At 42.5% G+C, this 26,036-nt stretch overlaps 1 protein-coding gene across 1 annotated transcript in view; it reads left to right on the plus strand.

Annotated features, from left to right (window-relative positions):
• Nucleotides 1-8,499: 8,499 nt before the first annotated feature.
• Nucleotides 8,500-26,036, plus strand: part of LOC147629648 (ER lumen protein-retaining receptor-like) — a 32,310-nt gene continuing 14,773 nt past the window's right edge. Inside the window, exon 1 of the mRNA XM_086811153.1 lies at nt 8,500-8,715. Within this exon, the coding sequence (XP_086667279.1) occupies nt 8,625-8,715 (91 nt within the window). The 5' untranslated portion in view covers nt 8,500-8,624. The remainder of the gene's footprint in view (nt 8,716-26,036) is intronic.

The following is a 26,036-nucleotide window of genomic DNA, read 5'->3' on the forward strand; positions in this document are numbered from 1 at the left end:
TATGATCATCAGGTTCCTTCCCAGATTCTAGTGGTTGAGCACCGTTCACCGACAAGTCCGACATTGCGTTAACAAAGCACAGTCATGCAAGTACGTTTATCGTTCTTGCTTCTGGGAAGCTCGACGAAGGCCAAAGTAAGAATTAGTTGCACGGATGGTGCATGAAGAATTTTCCATCTGGGAGGAACTCAAAAAATATGAAGGAGGCCGGAAAGTGCCAGTTCACATAGGATGTGTGACAGAAGTCTAGTTGGATGATACTCCGCCGAAGAGGCAAGAAGTTATACATAAGCCACAAGAAGCGGGAACCTTCAGTCAAATGGGGGAGTAGACCCTGGTGAAGAGAAGTCCATCAAAGCGGAATGATATTGTCCAGCAGCCTAGAAAGTAGAATCGATCCAGATGTGGAAAGACGGAAGCGTTTGAGTATGATCTTTGGGAAGATCTGAAGAATATGAGGCTCAATATAACACTGGATCATCTATTGTGTCTTGTACCTAATTACCGTACACAGTTAATCCGAAAGCTTGTGGGTTCCAGGGCATTGACAAGCCATATCTTATGGTACCATTTGAGTGTAAAGGTGTGGGTTTTTGGAAGGGGGGGCTTAAGCTTATAAGTTAGGGGGTGAGGGGAATTTATGGTGGCAGGGGAGGGGGGGACAAGGGAGCAGGGGACAATGAAAGTAGGGGTTTCATTTCTTCTTGTAGTTTACAATATGTGATCTAGTGGTCTAGTTTGAAAACTTGATTAGTTTACTAGTTTTTTAAGCTAACCACACATGGAACAATTTTTGGATAGTACATTTAGGTCTTTGTGCTTCTAGCACTTAAATCCATGTCACTTACATGGGCTGCAACTTGTCACATGTATAACATCAATATCTGCTATTTAATTTTTAAACCTTAATAGGGGGTACTTCAATTTCATAATTGGGACTCATATGCTTAGAAAGGGGTATAGTTTACTTTTTAGAGAAACTTAAATAGGGGGTTTTTATGAGTTTCATGCACATAGCTAATGTCCCTTTCTATGGAAAATGAATTCCCTGGGTTGTGGGTGAAGACTACCTTGCTGAGGTTCTAATCGCAGTAGTGAGCTCCCAGGAAGACAAAGAGGACCACTCAACTTTTAAAGTCTAGCCAGTTGCGGATTGGGATGAGACGATTCCAGAAGTAACAGTTCAGATATATGGGAAGACCATTGAAGGTATGGTTTTTGATGGTAGATCTGGAGTAAATATTATCACGACGGATAAAACCTATCGAAAATTGGGCATCCTAGAGAGAGCATTGGAACCGGCTCCATTTCTCATCCGAATGGCAGAGTAGCAAAGAGTGAAGCCACTTGGGTTAATCCGAAACTCTGAAATCCAAATAATAGGATGTGATTTCCCAGTAGCTTTCGTTGTGTTCAAAATGGAAGGAGTTGCCGGATCTTACCCCATGCTGTTGGACAAGCCATGGATGAGACAAGCAAAGATTAAACACAACTAGGCAACTGATCAGATTACAATCTGGAACTAGAAGAAGAAAGTCTGTGTACAAGTGGCGTCCCACGATATGTTACAACAATTCGTCCCCCCAATTTGTGCTGAAAGATTGAACTGGCTTGAGGGAGTTAATGCAGATGAGGAGGAAGAAATCCTTAATTGAAATCCACATTTAGTATAACTCTTTGAAGTGGACGTGGATAAAATTATTTCCCATTATAATTTGACTCTAGATATGGTCAAGTCCCCAGCGTCCTAGAGCAAGCATACCGGAAGAATTTCAAGCTCTCATCTTGCGGCATAAGAAAATCATGAGAGAGAGATGGAGCATATCTATTGAGTCATATTAGATGTGCTGGAAGACATGAATCTTGGAGATGCGGAGGATCCAGAGATGGTCTAGGTCAGTAGTAAACGTGATGCAGAGTTTAAACAAAATCTCTAGGAATTATTAGAATCATATGTGGATGTATTTGCTTAGAGTTATAAAGATATGAAGGGAGTTAATCCTCAATTTTATCAACATCATATCAATCTTAAGGAGGATGCCATTCCAAAGATGGTATGGGTCAGCAGTAAGCTTGATGCAGAGTTTAAACAAAATCTCCAACAATAATTAAAATCATATGTGGATGTATTTTCTTGGAGTTATAAAGATATGAAGGGAGTTGATCCTCATTTTTATCAACATCATATCAATCTTAAGGAGGATGCCATTCCAATCAAGCAACAACGCTACAAAATAAACCCTCATTATGTAAAACAGCTTAAGGAGGAAATTGATAAACTTTTGAAAGCAGGGTTCATTTATCCACTTGATAAGGTGACATGGCTGTCGCCGATAGTGATTGTACCAAAAAATATTGGAAAGCTCCGCGTCTGTGTGGATTATCTAGAAGCTCAATGCTCCAACTCAAACATATCCTTTTCCTCTTCTGTTCACAGATTCAGTGTTAGATGATGTGGTAGGGCATGAAATGTATTCTTTCTTGGACGGCTTCAGTGTTAGATGATGTGGTAGGGCATGAAATGTATTCTTTCTTGGACGGCTTTAGTGGATATAATCAAGTCTTGATGGCTCCGCGGATGATCAAGAGAAGATAGCTTTTGTCACAAAATGGGAAGCTTCCAATGTGATGACATTTGGTCTTATGAATGCTCTAGCAACATTTCAACGAATGGTTCACGAGATTTTCTATGATTACTTAATCACATTTATGAGAGTATTCTTAGATTATTTTAGTGTCTTTAACAAAATGGTGGAGCATCTTTTGTTTTTGGCATTCTATCTAGAGAGGGGCCATACTGCCCGTTTAAGTCTCAATTCGGCTGAATGCGCCTTTGCAGTAGCCACAACAAAATCTTATTAGGGCACGTAGTGTTAGAGCCGAAATTGTGGTGGATTCTAAGAAGGTGGAGGTAATCAAAGCTTTAATTGCACCTCACAATAGCAAGGAATTAGGAAGATTTCTGGGTCAGATTAAATGGCATGATAGATTCTTGCAGTATTTTGCGGATGTGGCTTATCCGATGTATCACGAAGAAGGATGTTCTGTATGAATGGTCAGATGCCTATTAGCAAGCTTTTTGATATTTAATTGATGTTGACATTTGCTCTAATTTTTCAACCACCAGATTGGTCCAGACCATTCCATGTTTTTGTTGATGCATCAGATGTGGCAATTGGAAGTGTTCTTATGTAAGAATCTGATGATGAATGGTTTCGACCAGTTTATTATGCCATCCGGATGAATAAATAAGCTGTAGGAAAAAGCTGCTACTTCTACATAGCCTAAAGATATAATGAAGAAGTTGGAAGCATATGAAGAAGACCTTCAAAGACTTCAGAATGATCATAAAGAATATGTTAAAGAAAGTGCAGGCAAGACAGACCTACTCAAAAATTCAGTGCAAGTTCTGCAGAGGGAGCTCGAGATGGAGCAATGCATAGTATGTATAATGGAAGCAATGGAGACATTGCGCTCCCACAATTTTCCCCTCCCCTCCAGCATATAGTGCAGAATATCATGGTTGAACACAAAGACGAGGTGCCATCACCTGACTATATGGTCAGAGTAACCAGTCGAAGGTCACGGAGTAGACTGAAGATCATCTAGAAGCTGCCAATCCAGATATTTATCCTCATTATTTTTCAGATTACGTATAGTCTCAATTTCAATCTTATAGGCATGCTCATCCATTCGCCTATATTATGAACATAGATTTTAGAAATGCATTAGATAAAACTGGATTAAGATTTCAGAAAAATTTCTTTCAAGAAACTATAGAATCCAATTTTGTTTTTACTTATCCTCGTCTCATCAATGGGTTTGTCTTTCATCCGCGGGGTAGACTACCCATCGGGTGTGCTAAGTGGTTAACCCATAGTTACCCTTAGATATAGTTATCCGCTGAATAGTTATGCATTTATCCTTAATTATTATTCATTTGGCATACTGGAAGTGTGTGTCACGTTGTATCACAACTGTTAACATCTTATGGCGCAAAGCGCAAGCATATGTATCATTTAGAGCAAAAGAAGCAATATAAACAGATACTGATGGTTTGCCAATTACCTGTCTTTTGTTTATTTTTGTTTGTGATGTTAGTCATTTAAGTTCTTTGTCTGTAATAAGTTAACATGAATAACAATACATGTTGGCTTTTCGCTAACACCCCTGAGACATGTATGTTACCCTCACTTTTTTTAATGAATAAAAATTAGAAAAACCATGCAAAATTTAAATGCAAAAACTTTACAGAATGCACAAATGGAACCAACTACCCAATATATCTTGGAGTGTCTTAGCACAGCCGATGGAGCCTCGAAGCAAATGGCGTGTTGCATCGTCATCTCACCATTTGTGTGACATCCGGTCGACAGTCAAGTTGTTTGTTGTCATGCCAACTATTGCGTTGCTAGCTTGTTTGGCCCAACAAAGCTGGCTTGGCACTCCACCTATGTACTCCACCCCCTATACTCTAGATCGGGTGGCTGTTTGCAAACACCTTGCACACACACTCCGCTGCTAGGCTACCGCTCCCATGGATGGATTTCTTGTTGTAGTCATGAGAGAGATAAAAGGCTCTCTCTTCTAGTCGTCAACATTAAATGATGCCTATGCTGTGCATGTGTCAGTGTGCTTAGCATGTGCAGGCTACTATGTGCACCTGTTGTGCCACCGTTTGTGACGTTGCTACCTGTTAGGCTACTAAAGATAGAGAGAGAGAGAGAGAGAGAGAGAGAGAGAGAGAGAGAGAGAGAGAGAGAGAGAGAGAGAGAGAGAGAGAGAGAGAGAGAGAGAGAGAGCTCCTTGTGGGTTCTCACGGTTGTTTGTTAGGCTTGTCTTATTGTCTGTCTCATCAAGGTTATGTCATCCATTGAAAGGGTTGCTATTGCCGTTGTCGTGCTACCTTGTGCACTGTCATGCCCTGTGTACTGTCGTGCAACTACACTGGGTTTGTGGTGGTGTCGGTGGGGCTGCCCCCTGTGCTGGGCTATCAGTGTTGCCTCTCGGGGGCTTCATCTCTAAGAAATTTTATGTATCACGTGCATTCAAGGGGTATTTAAAAAACCCCTTACACTTACATACTTTTATGAATAAAATGACCCCTTTTTCTTCATGAACTTATGTTTTTTTTTTCAAAATTGGTTTAAAAAACCCCTCTTGTAAATTTAATTATGTAAATTTTTTGAATTAATATATCCCTCCTGATGAACTCACGTGTTACACTTACATATTTTTAGGTGAACCCCCCCGCCGAGTGTTGCATGCGTTGTCGGCTGGTTGAGACGGAGCTGCTATTGTCATTTTCTCTGCTGCCCGATTGCTATTGGCGTAGTTGCCCTCACGGCTTGCCGACTTTGTTGTACACGGGAGCTATCGCCCTCTCTCCCCACACTTTTGTTTTCCGCCACACACACTAAGTGCAAGTACACACTCTCTACTCTCCATTTTTCCCAAGACTTCGTCTTCGTCATAGAGCTCATAATCGTCAAAAAATCTTACAGAGATGTGTGTTCAAAAACTTAAAGATATTATCTTTTCTTAAGAGTGGGTCATGCATGGAGAGAGAAAGAGTCATCATTCAACTCTAATACCACTGCAACATTGTCCATAGGAAGCCACCATAGCCACCAAGATGAGGGAGGAGAGAAGGGCTCTTATTCACCACCCACCAGCCTTAGAGGAGTGTCGATAAAGTTTCCATATACCTTGGTTTCAACCTCACTCACAAACCCTGCTCAACCATCCGTCCCATAAAGCCCAAGCTTTTCATAATATTAGGAACATGAAGTACATCTACTAAGTACTTCATTTTGTAATCTTAAATAGACAATACAAAGTACTTCAATTTACTAATATGCGTAATGGGGTTTATAGTATCATCTCATGTTTCCACATATCCTTGTTTTTCCATTTTTTACATATCTCTAAACCACTCACAACATGACTGGTCATATGGTTAAAGGTGCTAGAATCCACCAGAATCCACATACCAAATATCTTCTGATCTTGATGTATCTCTTATCATAAATTGAGCATGTGCTACATCACAAATAGCTGCTCACTTCTGCTATCACTATGTTTACTTAATGATGCATAGTTGCCTTATTGTTGAAGCAAGGGAATCTACAAGCCCTTTAACTTTCACTATGAGTAATCATTAATACTCATCTTTTCTGTGGTCACATTATGCAACTCTCACTTTAGCTGCATCTTTCTAGCTTGAGTTTTTATACTGTACATATTTACCAAGGTGTCCCAAGCCTTCTTAAACTCATAAAAAAACATCCCTACTTACTCGTATCTCATGTGTAGTGGTGTAATAGCCTCTATAATCTTTCTGATCGCTCACATCTCACTTGTAGGGGTATAATAGCATCTATAATCTTTTTTATCAAGGGAATATCCAATAAAGATACATTTTTCTACCTTGGGATCTAAATTTCTTCTCACCTTTCTGGTAATATTCATATATAATGCACCCAAACACTTTGAAGTGTGCAATCTAGTTTTTTTCTAGTGAATTTCTGTTCAAGTGTTTGTGGTTATCAATGAAAGATACATAATGGTGGAATCCTTTGATTGATGACATCTTTGTTGGTCCGCAAACATCAAAATACACCACATCCAATTGGCTTTGACTTACATTCTTATCATATGGAAATGCATGCTTAGACTATTTTTTCCAATTGTCATGCTTCACATGCTTGACTTACATTCTTATCATATGGAAATACATGCTTAGACTATTTTTTCCAATTGGCATGCTTCACATGCTTTGTGCATTCCATCCACTTTGAACTTCAACAAACCTATAATAATACTTTGGGCGAGCATATTTTTTAGTTAGTGAATATTAACATGAACAATACGATGTCAATGTCTACAATCACACCTATACTATATATGCAAACATTGTAGCCTACACTTCAGGCATGTTTACATCCAATGTAAAATTTTACCAATTATGTTTCCCTTTACAACCATGTGGCAATGATTATCTAAATCTTCTACATAATAACCACGAGGGTTAAACCTCACTTGTAGACCATGCTCAAGCATTTGTCCAATAGAAACTAGTTTTTTTGTAATGTTTAGAACATGAAGAACATCAGCCAAGTACTTCATTTTGCCATCTTATATAGACAATGACACCTTACCAACATGTGAAATAGGATGCACAATATCATCATGTGTTTTCACATACCCTTAGTTTTTCAATTTTTTGTAGATCTCCAAACCACTTACCATGAGTGGTCATGTGGTTAGAAGCACCTGAATCAATATACCATACATCTCTAGCATTCCGTGCATCTGCAGTCATGGAACTAAGCATATGTTGCTTCATAAAAAGTTGCTCACTTCTATCTTCTGCTCGCTTACATGAAGCTACATAGTTACCTTGTAGCTTTCCACTTTTAATGTTATTCTCCTTTTTATAGGAGTCCTTTGCTATGTGACATGATTTGTCCCACAATAATAGCCATCCATGCTATTTTCACTCAAATTTCTTTGCCATCCACTTTGGATCTTTCTGGCTCCCTACTCCTATATAGTTTTGAAATTTGATTTACTCCAAACATTTATCTTGTCAGTATTGCCTTTTTCCTTTTACAATCAATTGACTATAACAAATCAAACTTTGTGCAAATAGATATACAATGACACATTTTTTGGAGAACCCTTGCCTCCCCTTGATTAATGAATTCAAATGCAAATATGGAGAACTCCTGCCTTGCACCAAATACATGTTGAAAGTGAATCCTTACCACTAACCAAATATATGTCGAAAGTGAATCCTTACCAAATAGAACCTACTTGCCCTCAAATGCAAATATGGCGAACTCCTGCCTCACACCAAATACATGTTGAAAATGAATCCTTACCACTCACCAAAATGAAGATCCAAATTCCAACAAGAGAGAAGCTAGTTTGAGGTAGCTTAGATACCAATTACATGGTGAATCCAACTAAAAAGTTTATACACTAAAGGGTAATGAAAGAAAAAGTGGATGCCATTTGGTGATGCATCAATATCACTTGTCAATAATATGATTGGAAGGAGTTTGCCCATTCATAAATAACATACTGTTGAACTGTATGGATAGTGTTTGTTCACAAATGTGGGTGTGAATCCTTATGTTGGTGTTTCTATGTCACCATATGTTTTGCACACGCGAGAACTTCAAACACCCATCCGAAGGGGTAGAGTCAGAAATTCGGCATTCAAGCTGTAAGCTTAGTCCAATGGGACATAATAAAACTATTCTCCTGGCTATGCTTTTGCCCATTCTGATCCAGGTTCGTTTCAGAGGTAATTGTAGAGCAATACCACATTCACAAGTAATAAGGGTGGTCAAGCATGGGTTCACTATTTAGCGTGGGAAAAGGTGGTAATGGCCAAGAAGTGTGAAACAAGAAGGGTTCCACGTAAGCCCTAGGTGGGGTGTAGTTTACCGACGGGGAAATAACGAAGTAGTATATATACTCCTATGCTTTCCTGATTTCCGTTTTACTTATTTATGTGCAACACCTGATATTTATCTTATCTATATAAAGTCCTAGCATTTTGGTGTCGGAGAAAACCTTCGTCTTGTTGGGAGAGAAAAGCACAGGGTGACACAATGAACGTCTTCAGGCTTGCCGGTGACATGATGCACTTGCTCAGTGTTGTGGTCCTCCTCTTAAAAATCCACACTATGAAATCCTGTGCAGGTAAATTATTTTCTAGATGTCCAATTTTCTTTCCTCCGATCCAAATCAAGCTTCAATTTTCACCCAAAAAATGCCTGCAAAATTTTTTGGGGTCTACTTGCCTTTGTATTCCAGAACTGTTTAGGACTCTTGATCTCCCTACAATCTTTTTTGCATGACTCATTTTGTAGGGACACTGGCTTGATCTAGTGTGAAAGGACCCAATTTTTCCTGTATTTTTTTCCATTTTTTAAATGTTGCGCACTCTAGGTCTACAATTTGTTTTCAGCAAATTTGTGAACTGAAGCAGACCTTTCATGGCTGCTATAGAAAATAAGTGGTCAATCTAATGGATAAAGAAAATGATGAATCTCAGAATATGTCATCAACCCGAAAGTGCTAGTATTTTTTTTTGGCAATTTGACCTTCACTCCTTGGAAGACCTTCATTGGGCTAAATGTGGGCTCTATCTTTTTCCTTGCTCGATCTATCAACCATAAAAATTCTAGAATTTGGGTTATAATTAATGTTCTTAATATTCTATTTTTACTGAAGAAGAAAGCTTGAAAATCTTGATTCCAAAGTCACTGATTTGGATGAAATTTGGTTTATTTTACATAAACCTTTTGTCTAAATTTAGAACACTGATTGTATAGATGTGAATTTTATATATTTTGACTCTAAGCACATCCTAGAAACATGAAACTATAATTTTATCATCTCAAAATATTGAAGGGTTTAATGTTGTGAAGCATGGATTTGTGTGTGGCAATGTGTGTGTGTATGTGTGAGAGAGAGAGAGAGAGAGAGAGAGAGAAAGATTTCATTATCGTCTACTCAAGACCCGATTGGTCTATGAGACCAAAAGTGTTACATATGATCCATATGTAAGCTGAAGATCATAAACATAAACATGGAAACATAAAAATGCAAGTGAGTCACCTTCAGGCCCCAAAAAAGAATGTGATGGATGTCTGAGTGGTATCTTGCTGATCTTGTCTCCTTGTGTTTGCTCAGCCTCGATATGTGTTATGTATCTAACACTAACCGTAGGGTTAGCAAGCCTAATGTTGGGTTGGGGGACCCTTAAGATTAGTGCGATAGCCTGTTAATTACCGTTACACCCATAGATCTCGTAAATAGAGGACAAAAAGGAGTAGTTTCCCAATTAGGTGTAGTGCATGCTGACATAGTTATGGTCCTAATGTTAATCGTAGGGTTTGCCGGCCTAATCTTGGGTTAGGGGACTTGAACATCAGGTATTTAACGTAGTTACGTTCTTGATGCAAATCTCCGGCCTTATCTTGGGTTAGGGAGTCTTGAAGTTTAGTGCAAGAGGTTGATTACATGGGCTAGGGTGTGTGTTAGTGTTATTCCATAAGTTACTTCAATAGCAATAAAGTTGCACGATGCATAAGCAAAACATAGAGGGGGGAGAGAGAGAGAGAGATCAAACAATGAACATCTTTATTATGTAGCAAGAGGCTTTTACAATGGCAATATTAGTCACCAGATGGTGTAGAACGTATGTGCCTGTGAATAGGTTATATTGGATTAACAAGTGAGAAAGGAAGAGCCCTTATATAGGGGGGCTAGAAGCTGGCGGCTGCCCTCAAGGAGCTGGTTGATTGCAGCAAAAATACCCCACGACTAGACAAACATGAGAAAATACATGTGTCCAAATAAAATGTCCAGTCGCACACAACAGGAAGATGCACAAATTCTAACATCCCCTCTGTAGCTCATAGTGTGCAAGAGCTTGAAGAAGATAAGTTGATGAAGATGCAACCATGGACACTCCAGTACTGTAGTTACTGAATACAGCGCGGGGCCAACCTTACTCCTTGTCATGTACATAGTGTGTATCTACCGTGTGCTACACGCACGCAAGACTAGCTTCGAGGTTTGGGGAAGCTTGGAGCTAGGCAGGCTTATTGGCGAGCTGAGTTAGGGATAGACTAACGGGCGGGTACCCAAGTATGGACAGGCGGGCGCCCAAGTGTGGACGCCTGATGACCGGCCAAGAGCCTATAAAAGGGTGGCCAAGGTTAGTCATTAGTCATATAGAGTCTCGCGTGACTTGTGAGAGCTCTATGGTCGGGAGCCTGGATCTAGTGCAGACGTGCACTTGCTTTACGCAGCCGAGGCCGACAGCAGTCTCGAGGCTCGCGAGGGTAGCTTCGTGGCGGTATGGGACGTCGCGAGGTAGAGATTGGTCGGTACGTCATCCTAGTTAGCTCAGCCCGTGGCTCGGTGGGGACAGCCAAGTCTGTGGGCTTGCCCATGGCTGTTATGGTTGGGTGGTGAGTCAGGCGTGCACCCCCCTTGTTTGTTTGGTTTGTTTGCAGGTTTCGAGTCTCGTACTAGGAGCGTTCTACAAGGAGATCCTATGGGGATTTGATAGTGGTATCAGAGCATGTCTTGTGAACGAGCAAGTCGGTAGGTAGAGAAGATGAGGTTGAAGAAAGGTATGTGTTCAAGAAGCTTGCTGTTTTGTTTATGCATGCTGCTGTTTTTTTAGATAGTATGTTGCTTTTTCATCAAAGAAACCCGTGATGAGAGTGTAGGTGGTTAGCAGGGTTGTTTGCTTTGCAAGAAGAAGGCTGAAGGTGTTTGTGCAGTTGCATGAACGGTTTTGAGAGAGAAAACAAAGAAAAAGCATTTTCGCATTTGTTTGAACGAGAGAGAGAGAGCGCGAGATGGGATCGTTGGCGGTGCTGGTCGCGTGTTGGTGGTGGGCTACCGGACGTAGGAGGCGCAAGCATGCAGACAGGCAGGCGTGTAGGCAACTGGCCAAGCCTACGCAGGCAAGCGTCCACGCCTACGCAGGTAGGCATCCAGGCTAGGCTGGCAGGCGCCCAGGCCTGTGGCCAGGCCTACGCAGGAGCCACGCCTACGCGGGCAGGCTGGCGCAGGCGGCCTTGGACACCTGCACGAAAGGCGGCGCTAGGGCAGCAGCGTAGGTGACGACAGCATGTTAGGCAACGACAGCAACGTAGGCGCCGGCAGCGCTAAATCCAGGAGGGGAGCGAAGAAAAAAAAACAGTAAAAGCATTCTGCCGATTTGGGACTGCTTTCGTTTTTTTAAATTAAACTTAAAAAAAAAAGTGTTTAAAGACTCTCCCTAAGGTTTAAAGGTGTTAAAAAAAAAGAAAACAGAATATATATATATATATATATATATATATATAAATATGTATGTATGTATGTATGTATGTATATATGAAAACACAAAAGCAAAAGCTCAAGTTGCTTTTGGGGAAGATTATATAAACCCCTTAAGTGGGCTTCTTGCCACACATCTCTCAAGTTTTCAAGCTCTCAAGCTCTCAAGTTCTCTCGCACTATTCTTGTGCTGAAACTCGCGGCGGGTGCTCGGGGGACTAGGGCCTTTGACACACTTGTTGATACCATCAATGCATATTAAAACATTTAAACATGGCCACAGCCTTAACACATATCCATCATCACTTTGCATAAAACATAAAGATGGACAAAACATCCACAAATGCTGAAAATGGAGCTTGCACGTGTGACGCCGCATAGAGGCCGGAATGGGCCGACCCCCCCCTTGGAGTATTTTATTACCCAAGGAGAATAATATCATGTACAAGCTTTGAGGGCCTTACTCTCCCCACGGGAGATGCCGGATTATCCACATACAAATGCCATAACACAGCCCAACACAAGGCTACCAAGCCGGAACATAGGTTGTAGAAATGCCGAGCCAACAATATAATCCATATACCTCCGTGTGGGTACTGATTCTTCCCCAAAAACCACGGGTCTTCATGCAATAGAGCTGGTACAGCAAGTACAACTCTCCATTCAGTCGGTACAACAGGTACAATGGCTGGTACAGCAAGTACAGTGGCTGGTACAGCAAGTTCAGTGGTTGGTATAGTCGGTACGGTGGTTGGTACAATAGGTACAGCAAGTACAAATGTTGGTACAATAGGTACAATGACTAGTACAGCAGGTACAGTGGTTGGTACAGCCAATACAGTGGCTGGTACAGTAGGTACAGTAGGTACGGTGGCTTCAGTATTTCTTCGCGATGGAAGCCTCCAAAACAGTCCCCAATAGCCGGTATTCTTCATGGGCAGCCTTCAAGAGAGAGAGAAAGAGAGTAGCCATCATTAGGGCAGCCTGTATAACGGTGGTAGAGGCTAGTGTGCAGCAAGAGAGCCTCTATTAATGAAGAGAGAGGGCTCCAATTTATAGATTTGGGCCTCCCATGAGCTAAAATGGCAAGAGAAGGTTATGATGACAAGTGGAGAGCCACACAATAGGTGAAGTGACAAGTGTGAGGCCACTTGTCTCACTTTGATCCCTTTTTCTAACAAGTGTCAAGCCACTTGTCTCACTTTGGTCCACTTTCTTGCCACATGTCCCAATCTAAGAGACGGGTTCTTCCATAATCTTTACCTCTAAAAATATCCCAACTGGTAGACATTTGTCATAGGCACTTTGCCAACTCTTGGTATCTGCTCAATTCCAGATGTAATGACGCGAACAGAATTTCCATCGGAGTCGGGCCAAAAATAGCAACTCTCCTAAATTTTAGGAGTGTGGTCCTTTGTATTCTAGGATAATCCCCCATTCCCAAAGCTTGTACTTTCCAAATATTCAGACATCCTGGAGTCCACCAGACCCCTTTCATACTGGGAAATGTCCAGGCTGGTGACATCCTCCCCAACTTCTTAAAAGTTGTCCGCAACTTTAAGCTTCAAGCCATATATTCAAGATATAATCATGTCCCATCGATTGGGCGAGACGAGACAGTCTCAAAAATCCAATATAAGTGAAGAATCCATGTCCCAAAGAAATGGGCGAGACTAAATAAGTCTCCATAATACCAATATCAAAATCATGTCCCAAGATAAATGGGCGAGACAAAAAACAGTCCCATAAGTCCAGATATCATAATGATGTCCCAAGTAAATGGGCGAGACAAATGAGTCCCATAAGTCCAGATATCATAATCCATGTCCCAAGATAAATGGGCGAGACAAATCAGTCCCATAAGTCCAGATATCATAATCCATGTCCCAAGTAAATGGGCGAGACAAATCAGTCCCATAAGTCCAGATATCATAATCCATGTCCCAAGTAAATGGGCGAGACAAAACAGTCCCATAAGTCCAGATGTCATAATCCATGTCCCAAGTAAATGGGCGAGACAAATCAGTCCCATAAGTCCAGATATCATAATCCATGTCCCAAGTAAATGGGCGAGACAAAATAAGTCTCCTGCCAACAAGACATCGGTCCACATGAGCCTTGGCATAGACATAAGTCCCGTCATGTCCACTTTACCACTTGCACTCCGTGTTGGTACCCTGACCACACACCTTGGATGAGAGGTGGGCTCAAGTAACAAGATAAAACAATCACTTGCAAGCATAGATAACCTGGTGTTCCATAAGCATTTCTGCTGTTTATAGGCATTTCGGCCACCAATAGTTTGTAGGCATTTCGGCCACCAACTCACACTACCCTCTCAAGTGCCCATGTTCCCTTCCATCTGCTCTCTATTGTTCCACCCACAGATGGTAGAAACAATCTTCAAGAGAGCACGTAGGACAAGAGAACACTACACAGGGTATGTTGTGCTTCTCGCTACCCTTTGAAGTGCCCATGTTCCCTTCCATCTGCTCTCTATTGTTCCACCCTCACATGGTAGAAACAATCTTCAAGAGAGCAAATAGGAGAAGAGAACACTACTAAGGGTATGTGAATCATGAGTTTCATAAGTCCAATGCATCCCAAATAAAGGGAGCCAAAAAGAATAATCCATCCTAGTAAAAGGGAGCCATAAACATAATCCATAAACCTGAGGATGGATCCAAATCCCTAGAAAAGAAGTCCAGGAATCCATAGACCTGTATACCATAATCCTTGTACACCATAACTCTTACCACATACTCCGTGCTAACCACACACCTTGGAGTAGCGGTGGATTTTATCCATAAAAGCATCATATCCATGAGATATCCAAAGATTTCTTCTCTATAAACTCGGACAGATTCGTCCATAGAAATTGCTTGTGAAGCCCAATATCTATATAAATCTCGTCCAAGAAAGAAATCTCCATAGATATATTCCATCCCAATAAAGGGAGCCATGAAAAGAATTCATCCCATTAAAGGGAGCCATAAACAATGTTTCCCTGAAACCATCTCAAGGCAAACAACAGCACCTTTCTCTTTGCATAGCTATACAAGGGTTAGTGAACATCAAAAACACTTCATAGCAAAAGCACTAACTTTGCAAACTCAAAGTATACTTAGCTTTTCTTTGCCAGGTTGGTCATGAAGCCAGAAGAAATATCTCGTCACCATATCCTTAAGATATCCTAAGATATATCTCCATATAGCTTGCCTGTAAGCTTGATAATATAATCCACAATATCCATATGGAAAGAGTGCTAAACGTTTGCACATAAAGCCAACTCCATACTTCCAAGATAAATTTTGTGAATTCATAAATCCTTAGACCAAGCTGTCTATTGCTCATGCTCTTGCTTCATAGGCTCTGAAGTGGCTGGCCATGCTTAATAGCAATGATGGTAAGTGTGGTCCCCACTCGAGATCTTTTCTCTTCCTTATTGATAGAAGGAAGCCTCCGCTTCCAAGAAAGCCTATGCTCTGATACCAATGAAACTCGCGGCGGGTGCCCGGGGGACTAGGGCCTTTGACACACTTGTTGATACCATCAATGCATATTAAAACATTTAAACATGGCCATAGCCTTAACACATATCCATCATCACTTTGCATAAAACATAAAGATGGACAAAACATCCACAAATGCTGAAAATGGAGCTTGCACGTGTGACGCCGCATAGAGGCCGGAATGGGCCGACCCCCCCCTCGGAGTATTTTATTACCCAAGGAGAATAATATCATGTACAAGCTTTGAGGGCCTTACTCTCCCCACGGGAGATGCCGGATTATCCACATACAAATGCCATAACACTGCCCAACACAAGGCTACCAAGCCGGAACATAGGTTGTAGAAATGCTGAGCCAACAATATAATCCATATACCTCCGTGTGGGTACTGATTCTTCCCCAAAAACCACGGGTCTTCATGCAATAGAGCTGGTACAGCAAGTACAACTCTCCATTCAGCCGGTACAACAGGTACAATGGTTGGTACAGCAAGTACAATGGCTGGTACAGCAGGTTCAGTGGCTGGTATAGTCGGTACGGTGGTTGGTACAGCAGGTACAACAAGTACAAATGCTGGTACAACAGGTACAATGACTAGTACAGCAGGTATAGTGGCTGGTATAGTCGGTACAGTGGTTGGTACAGCAGGTACAGTGGCTGGTACAGTAGGTACGGTGGCTTCAGTATTTCTTCGCGATGGAAGCCTCCAAAACAGTTCCCAACAGCCGGTATTCGTCATGGGCAGCCTTCAAGAGAGAGAGCAAGAGAGTAGCCATCATTAGGGCAGCCTGTAACGGTGGTAGAGGCTAGTGTGCAGCAAGAGAGCCTCTATTAATGAAGAGAGAGGGCTCCAATTTATAGATTTGGGCCTCCCATGAGCTAAAATGGCAAGAGAAGGTTACGATGACAAGTGGAGAGCCACACAATAGGTGAAGTGACAAGTGTGAGGCCACTTGTCTCACTTTGATCCCTTTTTCTAACAAGTGTCAAGCCACTTGTCTCACTTTGGTCCACTTTCTTGCCACATGTCCCAATCTAAGAGACGGGTTCTTCCATAATCTTTACCTCTAAAAATATCCCAACTGGTAGACATTCTGTCATAGGCACTTTGCCAACTCTTGGTATCTGCTCAATTCCAGATGTAATGACGCGAACAGAATTTCCATCGGAGTCGGGCCAAAAATAGCAACTCTCCTAAATTTTAGGAGTGTGGTCCTTTGTATTCTAGGATAATCCCCCATTCCCAAAGCTTGTACTTTTCAAATATTCAGACATCCTGGAGTCCACCAGACCCCTTTCATACTGGGAAATGTCCAGGCTGGTGACATGTGCAAGATCGAATTTTCTCTCCACTTGCCCTCTTCAAGATGTCGACCCAAGAATCCGAGTTGGAGTCCCTTGCCGAACGCGAAGGCTTGCCGGCTATGGGAGATACCGATGTCGATCTTTTTGACGATTATGTGTCAAAATCAGATTTCCGAGAGTTCAAAGTAGCTCTCAAAGCTTCTTCTTCGGAATGTTAGGCACAAATCGCCGCCCAGATGCAAGCTTTGCAGAACTCCATCTCTCTTTTGACCACTATCCTCTCTACTCTTTCGGGTATGGATACCTTGGCCTCTGCTTTAGGTCCCAACATTAGTCCGGAATAGTTCGGGGGCGAGCAAAAGCAGTGTACCAAGGAGATCGTGGACACTTGGCTACATAAGTGGCAGGTCCATTTTCAGTTTCATCCATATGATGATGGAAAAAAGATCCAATTAGCAGCATGTTTCCTCTCAGGCAAAGCTTTGCTTTGGTGGAAGAAACTCAACCCTAAGCCAACGACTTAGGCACAATTTGAAGACGTCTTCAAGAAGGAATTCCTCAAGAAAGAGAATGATCATGATGTTGTTGCCCGGTTTACAGCTTTGACCATGACCTCACAGCACCTCACTTATGAGGTCTACCTCCAGAAGTTTAGGGACTTGCAGATGAAAGCTACAAAGATGGATCCCACTACTCTTTTGGGGTTCTTCGTAGCCGGTTTACCAGACTCATGCCGTTTACAGGTTAAAAATAACAAATGCAAAACTTTGGACGAGGCCATTCATTCAGCTTGTATCTATGATAATACAATGGTCTCTTCCAAGTCTAAACCCGTTACCGAGCAGGGGAACAAGCACAAAAGAAAGTTCTCCGCACCAATGGCTAACACGACTGAAGGAAAGTCTTCGGACCAACCTTCGAAGAATTCAAGTTCGACACCAGCGAAGAAGAAACGACTCCTTAAGGCTTTGAAGCTCAAGAAGAAGGGATGTTGTTTCATCTGCGAAGAAAAAAGACACATGCGTAACGAGTGCCCGAAGCAAAAGGGTGCAAAGATCAACGCAAGACCCAAGCCAAAGGCAGCTAACTAGTTGTCTTTGACAGGTATGTCAGTTACTGTACTTTCTCGCCCTAGTACATGTTGTGATTGTTTGTTCAACTCTAAAGTTTTTGGCTTGCATGATCTTCTCCGAGTTTATGGAGAAGTGAATGGCCTTAGAATCCACATTCTTCTAGACCCTGGCAGCTCACACTATTTTGTTAACTACAAACTTGTGCAAAAATTGAGTCTTGATACGACACCCAGTGATCATACCTATGAGGTACGCCTACCTGCGGGAAGGCAAGTATGGGATTGAAAGGTGGAGATGCTACCAATCCAGATTCAGGACTACAAAGATACTCTGGAATGCTATATTATGCACCTAGAACATATAGACTTGTTATTAGGGATTGAGTGGTTTAAGACTCTTCAAGTCCAGATAGATTGGTCTAGTCATATTTTTTCTTTTCAACATAGGAACACCCAGTATAGTATTTTAGGTGATTATATACATCCCTCTCAGGAATCTCTTGTAAATACAGTTGATTTTGGAAATATAATGGATTCTTCTTTGTATACTGCTTTCCATTGTGTATTGATTCCACTTTCTTCATTTCTCATACCTTCTATGGATATCAATGAATTAAGTGTATTTGAAAGCACCTCCTGAAAGGGCAGTAGATCATCGTATTGACCTGATCCCTGGTGCTCATCCTGTTAGTATTCCACCTTATAGGATAAGCCAAGCTGAGGAAGATGAGTTGGCTAAACAACTCGAAGACTATTTGAGGATGGGACAGATCCGTCCAAGTAAATCACCTTGGGGTGCACCTGTGTTGCTTAGGAGAAAGAAGGACAACACTTGGAGAATGTGTATAGATTACAAGAGATTGAACAAGCTGACAATTAAGAACCGTTATCCTCTCCCTAGATCAGATGACCTAATTGATTGGTTAGCAGGAGCAAAATATTTCACGAAGATAGATTTACGTACTGGCTATCACCTGATACGTATTCATGAAAGGCATGTTTAAAGAACCGCCTTTCGGTCTAGGTATGGCCATTACGAGTTTCTCGTATTACCTTTTGGGTTAACCAATGCTCCAGCCACTTTCCAGGAAACGATGAACGATCTTTTTTGTGAACATTGGGGGAAATTTGTGGTGGTGTTTCTGGACGATATTTTGATATATAGTCGTAGTCTTGAGGATCATGTTAGACACCTCACGATTGTCTTATCTATTTTAAGACAGAATCGACTATATACTAAATTAAGTAAATGTGAATTTTTATGACAGACATCATTTACTTGGGACACAAGATCACTAGAGATGGATTGAGCATTGACTATGACCGAGTTCAGAAGGTTCTGGACTGGCCTATACCAAGAACAGTGAAACAACTTTGTTCTTTTCTCGGTTTTGTTGTTTTTTCGTCGGAAATCTGTGCGGGAGTACTCTCAGCTCATACTACCGATGACCGACTTGTTGAAAGGTCGTGGACGTAAGTCAAATCAGTCTATCACTTGGAATAACGATTTGGATATGGCCTTCAAACTTTTGAAAGATAAAGTCAAGGAAGTACCTATCTTACCATTACTCGATCCTAGTCGGCCTTATGTTCTTGAAACTGATGCCAGTAACTATGCCATTGGGATTGCTCTATTTCAAGATGGTAGACCTGTTGCTTTTGAAAGTAAAAAACTAGACGACACTCAATCTCGTTGGCCAATCCCTGAGAAGGAGCTTTATGCTGTGATTCATGTTCTCAAGGTGTGGAGACATTATTTATATGGCTTCAAGTTTGTGGTATTGGTATTGACTGATCATTAGTCAATCAAGTATGTGTGTGATGCGGATGATTTGAGAGGAAGGAAAGCTCGTTGGGCTGAGTTAATGCAAGATTTTGATTTTGAGATTCGTTATATATCGGAAAGGGTCCATGAATAGTGTTGCAGATGCGCCAAGTCGAATTAGAGAGGTGAATACTTTGTCGTTGACTGAGATTTCTACTGACTTATTTCAGTCATTGAGAGAGCTTTGCAGGACTGATAGTTATTTTGGTTCATTTGGCAGAAGATCCAGGACAGGAGCTCATTGATTGACCAAGACTCAATGACTGAGCAATCTACCATTCAGGCTGGAGGAGGTCAGTGGATGATTCGGAATGGTTTACTATTCCGTAATGACAAAATTTGTGTACCCCAGATCTTGGACATTAGGTCCAAGATTCTTAAGGAGTGTCACGATGCCCCTTCTGCTGGACACCTTGGGATACACAAGACGCTATCGTTAGTGAAACACACTTTTTATTGGCCAAAGATGAAAGGGTATGTAGAAGATTATGTTCTCAAGTGTCAAGTTTGTCAAGCAAATAAAGCTGAACGCTTTAGACAGGCTGGGTTGTTGCATCCTTTGCAAATCCCAAGTAATAAATGGGAAAGTATTTCCATGGATTTTATTATTGGATTGCCAAGAACACATCAAGGCCACGATTCTATTTGGGTTGTGGTAGATCGCTTGACAAAAATGGCTAGATTTTTACTGACCCGGAAGACTATTACAGCTACGCAATTAGCACGGCAGTTTATCGAGCAATTGTTTAGATTGTACGGGTTACCGCAAGACATAGTCAGTGATAGAGACTCTAAGTTTACGAGTGATTTTTGGAAACTTGTTTTTGAGAAGTTGGAAACAACTTTGAATTTGAGTTCCTCAGATCATCCTCAATCTGATGGCCAGACTGAAAGAGTGAATGAGATTTTGGAGGATATGCTTCGGGCATATGTATCCAAAAGACAGAGTTCATGGGAGGATTATCTTCCTATGTTAGAATTTGCATATAACAGTACTAAGCATACGAGTACAGGTTTTAGTCCTTTCATGATTATGTATGGTTTTCAACCTAGATCACCTGTTACAGTAAGATTCTCAGGACTTCAGCATGATGCAGCACGTAATTTTTTGCAAGATATGCAAGAAATGTTACAAGTTGCGAAAGAATCTATTAGAAGTGCTCAAGATCGAGACAGACTTTATTCTAATAGACATCGTTCACCCAGAGAGTTTTCTCAAGGAATGATGGTGTATTTGCGAGTTCCGAAAGATTCCGAGACTTTACGGACAGGTCGATCTCTGAAATTATCCCCTAGATACTGTGGACCATTTCGTATTACAAAACGGATTGGTTGAGTTGCATATGAATTGGATTTGCCTTCTCATGTGAAAGTTCATCCTGTATTTCATGTCAGTAGACTTAAGGGTGGAACAGACCAGTTAGTTACTCCTCAAGAAATCATAGATGTCGAGGACATGACATTTGTTCCACACGAACCTGAAAAGATTCTTGGATTTCGTGAAGAAGATTGCGTAATACATTTATCACGGAATACAAGATCAAGTGGAAGGATCGTGTTGAGGAGGACGCTACATGGGAAACATTGACTACTCTTCAGAGAGAGTACCCTGGCTTTTTAGTGAGCTCAGGAGTGAGCTCTTAGAGGAAGACCTTTTCTTGGCTGGAAAATCCTGCCCTTGACCTTCAGAAGTCCATCCCTTTGCTTGGCAATCTCCTTGGCTTGATTGGCCCTTGATTGGCTTCAGGCTTAGTTCCGTACGTCGTACGACTGAAATCGTACGTACTTGCTGTACAGTACGGTACCGTACGGATTCGTACGATACCGTACGATTTTTTTTGGGGGGTCGTCGTCGTCGTTGTTGTTGTTGTTGCTGTTGCGTGGAGCAATTTCAGTCTTCTAGAGAGCCATTCATCGCCATTTGCAGCCTATAGGGAGCTGTTTGTCAGCGTGTGCACTTGCCATTGCCATATTAGGCAAGTGATCATATTGCCTGATGAGGAGGACGAGGCAATCTTCGTGGAGCTCTATAGTGAGCTTGTGGCAGCAGATACTCGCAGCACCAGGAGTCAGCATGGACGGGGGCCCGAGCAGTTGGAGTTCATAGGCCTCCGCCTTCGGCATCGGCAAAGGGTGGCCTTCGCACATATGTGAGGCGGGGATCCTCGAGCTCCAATCCCCGCCTTCATAATGATATTCCATTGCCCCCTCATGATGATACCCCACTGCCTAAAGAGCCCTTGTTTGATGATGATGGCAACCTACTTAGCGAGAATGATCCCCAGAGTGTCTCGTCCACCTTCGAAGAGTCCTCTTCAGAGAACTCTCTTGATGGACACTCTAGTAGTGATCATGTTGATGATCATGCAGATGTTGGTGATGATGTAGACTTTTGATATGTTATAGCTCTCTAGGCATTGGGCATCTATCTCCTTCTAGCCCATCGATGATGTAATCATGTATGTACGCATGTTGGCGGTCGCCCATGCCATGAGTTTTTGGCCTATCCTTTTGTAGCAATTTTGTACTCTAATGGCATGATGACATTATGTTCATGGTTCTACTATTTTGTAACTTCTTGTCTATAATTTTTAAGTTTAGGAAGTATTTAAAAAAAAAAAAACGTACTAATATCGTACCGCACCTCAAAAAATTTTAAGGTACCAATTAGTACCGTATTTTATCGTACCGTACCGTACCGTACCTTTCGTACTAACTAACCATGATTGGCTTGAGCACTTGGTGAAAATTGAGATGAATGATGGGATTATGGCAATCTTCTATTTATACTACCCTTCAGGGGCAGTCGGCCAGCATAAGGGCAGGCGGCCAGCATCAGTTATGTCCCACGACTGGATATTCAGCAGTTAATGCTGAAAAATCCCATTAAATGCTGGAAAAACTCCCATAATTCCTGCGCATCACTTCCTGGGTGGCTGGACATCAAGCGCCTGCTTCTTAAGGGCTGGGCACATCTTTTGCCCATAATCCCAAAGCTGGGCAGCCTGAATGGGCTGCCTCATACCTGCCCTACAGCCATTTAAAGGCTGTATGCTCCTGAAAATAGCCTTATCTTTGCCCAAGGGCTGTCCCACAGCCCTTCCATGGCTGGTGGGTCCAGCCTGGGCCTTCCTAGCCCTCATGGGGATGGTTTCACACCATTCCCATGCCCATACTAATCTCCGGGGTAGCCCTATGGGCTGGCCCCTTGTCCTAAACATAATCTACTCTGTGATCTGGCATCCGGTACCATACCAGATACACAGAACCACTGACATCATTCTAGAGGGAGACTCACAGCGCGGACTGGCACTGTTTCATGTGCAGGATAGTGCACACCTGACCTTAGACTCCTGTGCAGGACAATGCACACCTGACCTCGGACATCTGAGATGGATCCGTGGCTGTCTCGTCCCGGACTGGGCTCACATGGGACCAGTTCACCATCCCAGGTCCTGCACCTTCTGTACAGAAATGTCTACGTGGCATCCAAGTGCGGGATGCACGTGACATCCCCTTTTGCTTAACTTGACGGAAGCTGCATAGCCTCCAAATAATCCGTTAATAATGCCGGATAGTCTTCGAAAAATTCTTTGTCGAGCCATACCGCTTCATGAGTTCCTCGGTCCTGAAACTTCGTGAGGAACTGTCGTAGTCTTCGGCCCGAGCCTTGCTTGAAACGTTGCAGAAGGATCTGTTCTGGAACCATTACTTCTGCTTCATCAACAATGTCTGGTTCCACTTCGTCTTTGACCTCTGAAGGGGGTGGACCTGCATATGGCTTTAACCAACTGACATGAAATACATCGTGCATAGTCCAACTCGGAGGTAGCTTTAATTGCATAGACACCTCATTAATCTTTTGCTGGATGGGAAATGGTCCGAAGCTCCTGAAAGACAACTTTGGGCATGGCTTGCCCACCTGCTTCAATCTTTGCTTCATAATCCGAAGATACACCCAATCCCCTTCCGAAAACTTCATGTCCCTTCGGTCTTTATTGGCCTGTCGAGTGTAGGCCTCTTGTGCTTTAGCCAATCTGTCTTTAACGGACTCTAGGATCTCCTGGTAAGACACTGTCACTCTGTTCGCCTCTGGTACTGAAGACGAAGTCCTGGTTAACACCGACTGGAAAGGCCTTCCAAACGCTGCCTCATATGGAGTCCTGTCAATAGCTGAAGAAAAAGAGTCATTCAAAACAGCTTGAACTAAAGGCAAAAACGATTCCCACTTACCTTGCTGATCGTGGACATAACACTTCAGCACATCAAAGGCCAACTGGTTGTATATCTCTGTCTGGCCATCTGTCTGTGGGTGGAATGCACTGGAAAAATTCAGCTTAGTACCAAAATTATCAAACAATGCCCTCCAAAAATGACTGGTAAACTTGGCATCTCGGTTTGACACTATGGTTCTAGGAATCCCGCCAATCGGGTACCAATGCCGAATGAATAACTGGGCAACATCCTCGGCGGTCACATTGGCCCTGCAAGGAATAAGCATAACAAATTTGCTAAACCTATCAACAATAGTTAAGCACTGCGTATTACGCTTACTCGGACTGGGAGGCAGATTTGTGACAAAGTCCATTGAAATGTCCTGGAAAGGACCCTCAGGAATTGGCAAATGCTGTAACAACCCTATCTTCTTTCCACGAGGAGCTTTCACCTTTTGACAAATGTCACAGCGTTGTACATATGTAAACACATTACGCCTCATCTTTGGCCAATAGTATTGCCGTTCTAATTTCTCCAGAGTCGAATTCATGCCCCTGTGACCACCTGTAATGGCGTCATGGGCATCATGGAGAAGAGCTGCTCGGAATGATTTCATGACACATAGTCGGCCTTTGTAGAAAAGCCAACCATCGCGTATCAGAAATGGCATGGTCCTGTGGCATCCAATGCTTGTTCCCACTGAGTACGGAATTCCTCGGAATCCGCGTACGTGTGCTTCATGTCTTCTAGTCCTGCACCAACAAGGTCAAGTCTAGTGGTTTGAATCGCAGATACTTGTCCCTTCCTGCTCAAAGCATCGGCCACTGGATTGGCCTTTCTTGGAAGGTACTCAATCATACCACCGAACTGCTGGAATATCTGACTCCAGCGGTGTTGTCGATCACTCCACTGTGCACTTGGCATCGTCTGAATCCAGCGCAATGCCTGATGGTCAGTGCGAACCTCGAAGTCACGGCCATACAGGAAATGTTTCCAATGTTTCAAGGCCTGTATAACTGCTAGGAGTTCACGATCATAGATTGAGTAGTTCTTTTCGGCGGGCAGCAACTTACGAGACATGTAAGCTACCGGATGACCATTCTGTTGTAATACACCTCCAATTGCGATGTTACTCGCATCGGTGATCACTTGAAATGGTTCGTCCCACGAGGCAAGGGCTAAACAAGGCGCTTCTGACAAAGCCACCTTGAGGTTCTGGAATGCCTCCAATGCTCGTGGAGTCATTCGAATCTTTTGCCTTCTTGTTTTCACTCCCTTTAGCAGATCGGTGAGGTTTGCCGAGAGGTCGGAAAACTTGTCAATGTGGGTGGAATATGCCTGGCATATACCCACAAATGATCTAATGTCATAAGCTGTCTGTGGTACTTCCCAGTTAACAATCTCGGCCACTTTAGCCGGATCCACTCGAATGCCTTCAGCACTAATTATATATCCCAAGTAATGTACCTGGAACAGATAAAATTTTGACTTCTTTTCATTGACGTAGAGCTTGTTGCTTTCCAGCAACTTAAGGACTTTCTCCACATCAATGTCATGCTGCTCAACTGTAGCTGAAAATATGAGTATGTCGTCCAAAAATATGAATACACACTCTCCAATCAACTCCCGAAAAACACGCATCATCATGCGGTTAAATGTAGCTGAGGCGTTCGTCAAACCAAATTGCATGACCACAAATTCATAGTGGGGCCGTTTTGTACGGAAGGTTGTTTTGGGGATGTCCCCCTCTACAATCTGTACCTGGTGGTACCCACTCGTTAAATCCAATTTAGAGAACACCTTAGCTCCATTCAGCCTCTCGAGAATATAGTCAATTCGAGGCATCGGGAATCTGCTCTTGATAGTCAGCTTGTTGAGTCCACGATAATCGACACACAACCGAGAAGACCCATCTTTCTTCTTGACAAACAAGATCGATGCTGCAAATGGCGACACGCTGGGGCGGATGAAGCCAGCTTGCAACAATTCTTGGAGTTGGCGGTCCAACTCCGATTCCATTGCCTTAGAAAGGCGATACGAAAACTTGCTCGAGGGTTCCGAGCCTGGGAGGAGGTCAATCTTGTGATCCTCCGGTCTGGACGGGGGGAGCTGGGGAGGGAGACTGTCCCGAAGAAAAATCTTATGGAACTTTTCATGGAGAACCGAGTACTTCTCGGAAGCACTGGCCACCATTTGGGCTGTCTCGATGTAAATCATCGCACACTGTGCGCCTTTCCTGACTGCTCGC

Source organism: Cibotium barometz, chromosome 17 (assembly GCF_041138505.1).
Source record: "Cibotium barometz isolate CiBa-2024 chromosome 17, ASM4113850v1, whole genome shotgun sequence".
Taxonomy (NCBI): domain Eukaryota; kingdom Viridiplantae; phylum Streptophyta; class Polypodiopsida; order Cyatheales; family Cibotiaceae; genus Cibotium; species Cibotium barometz.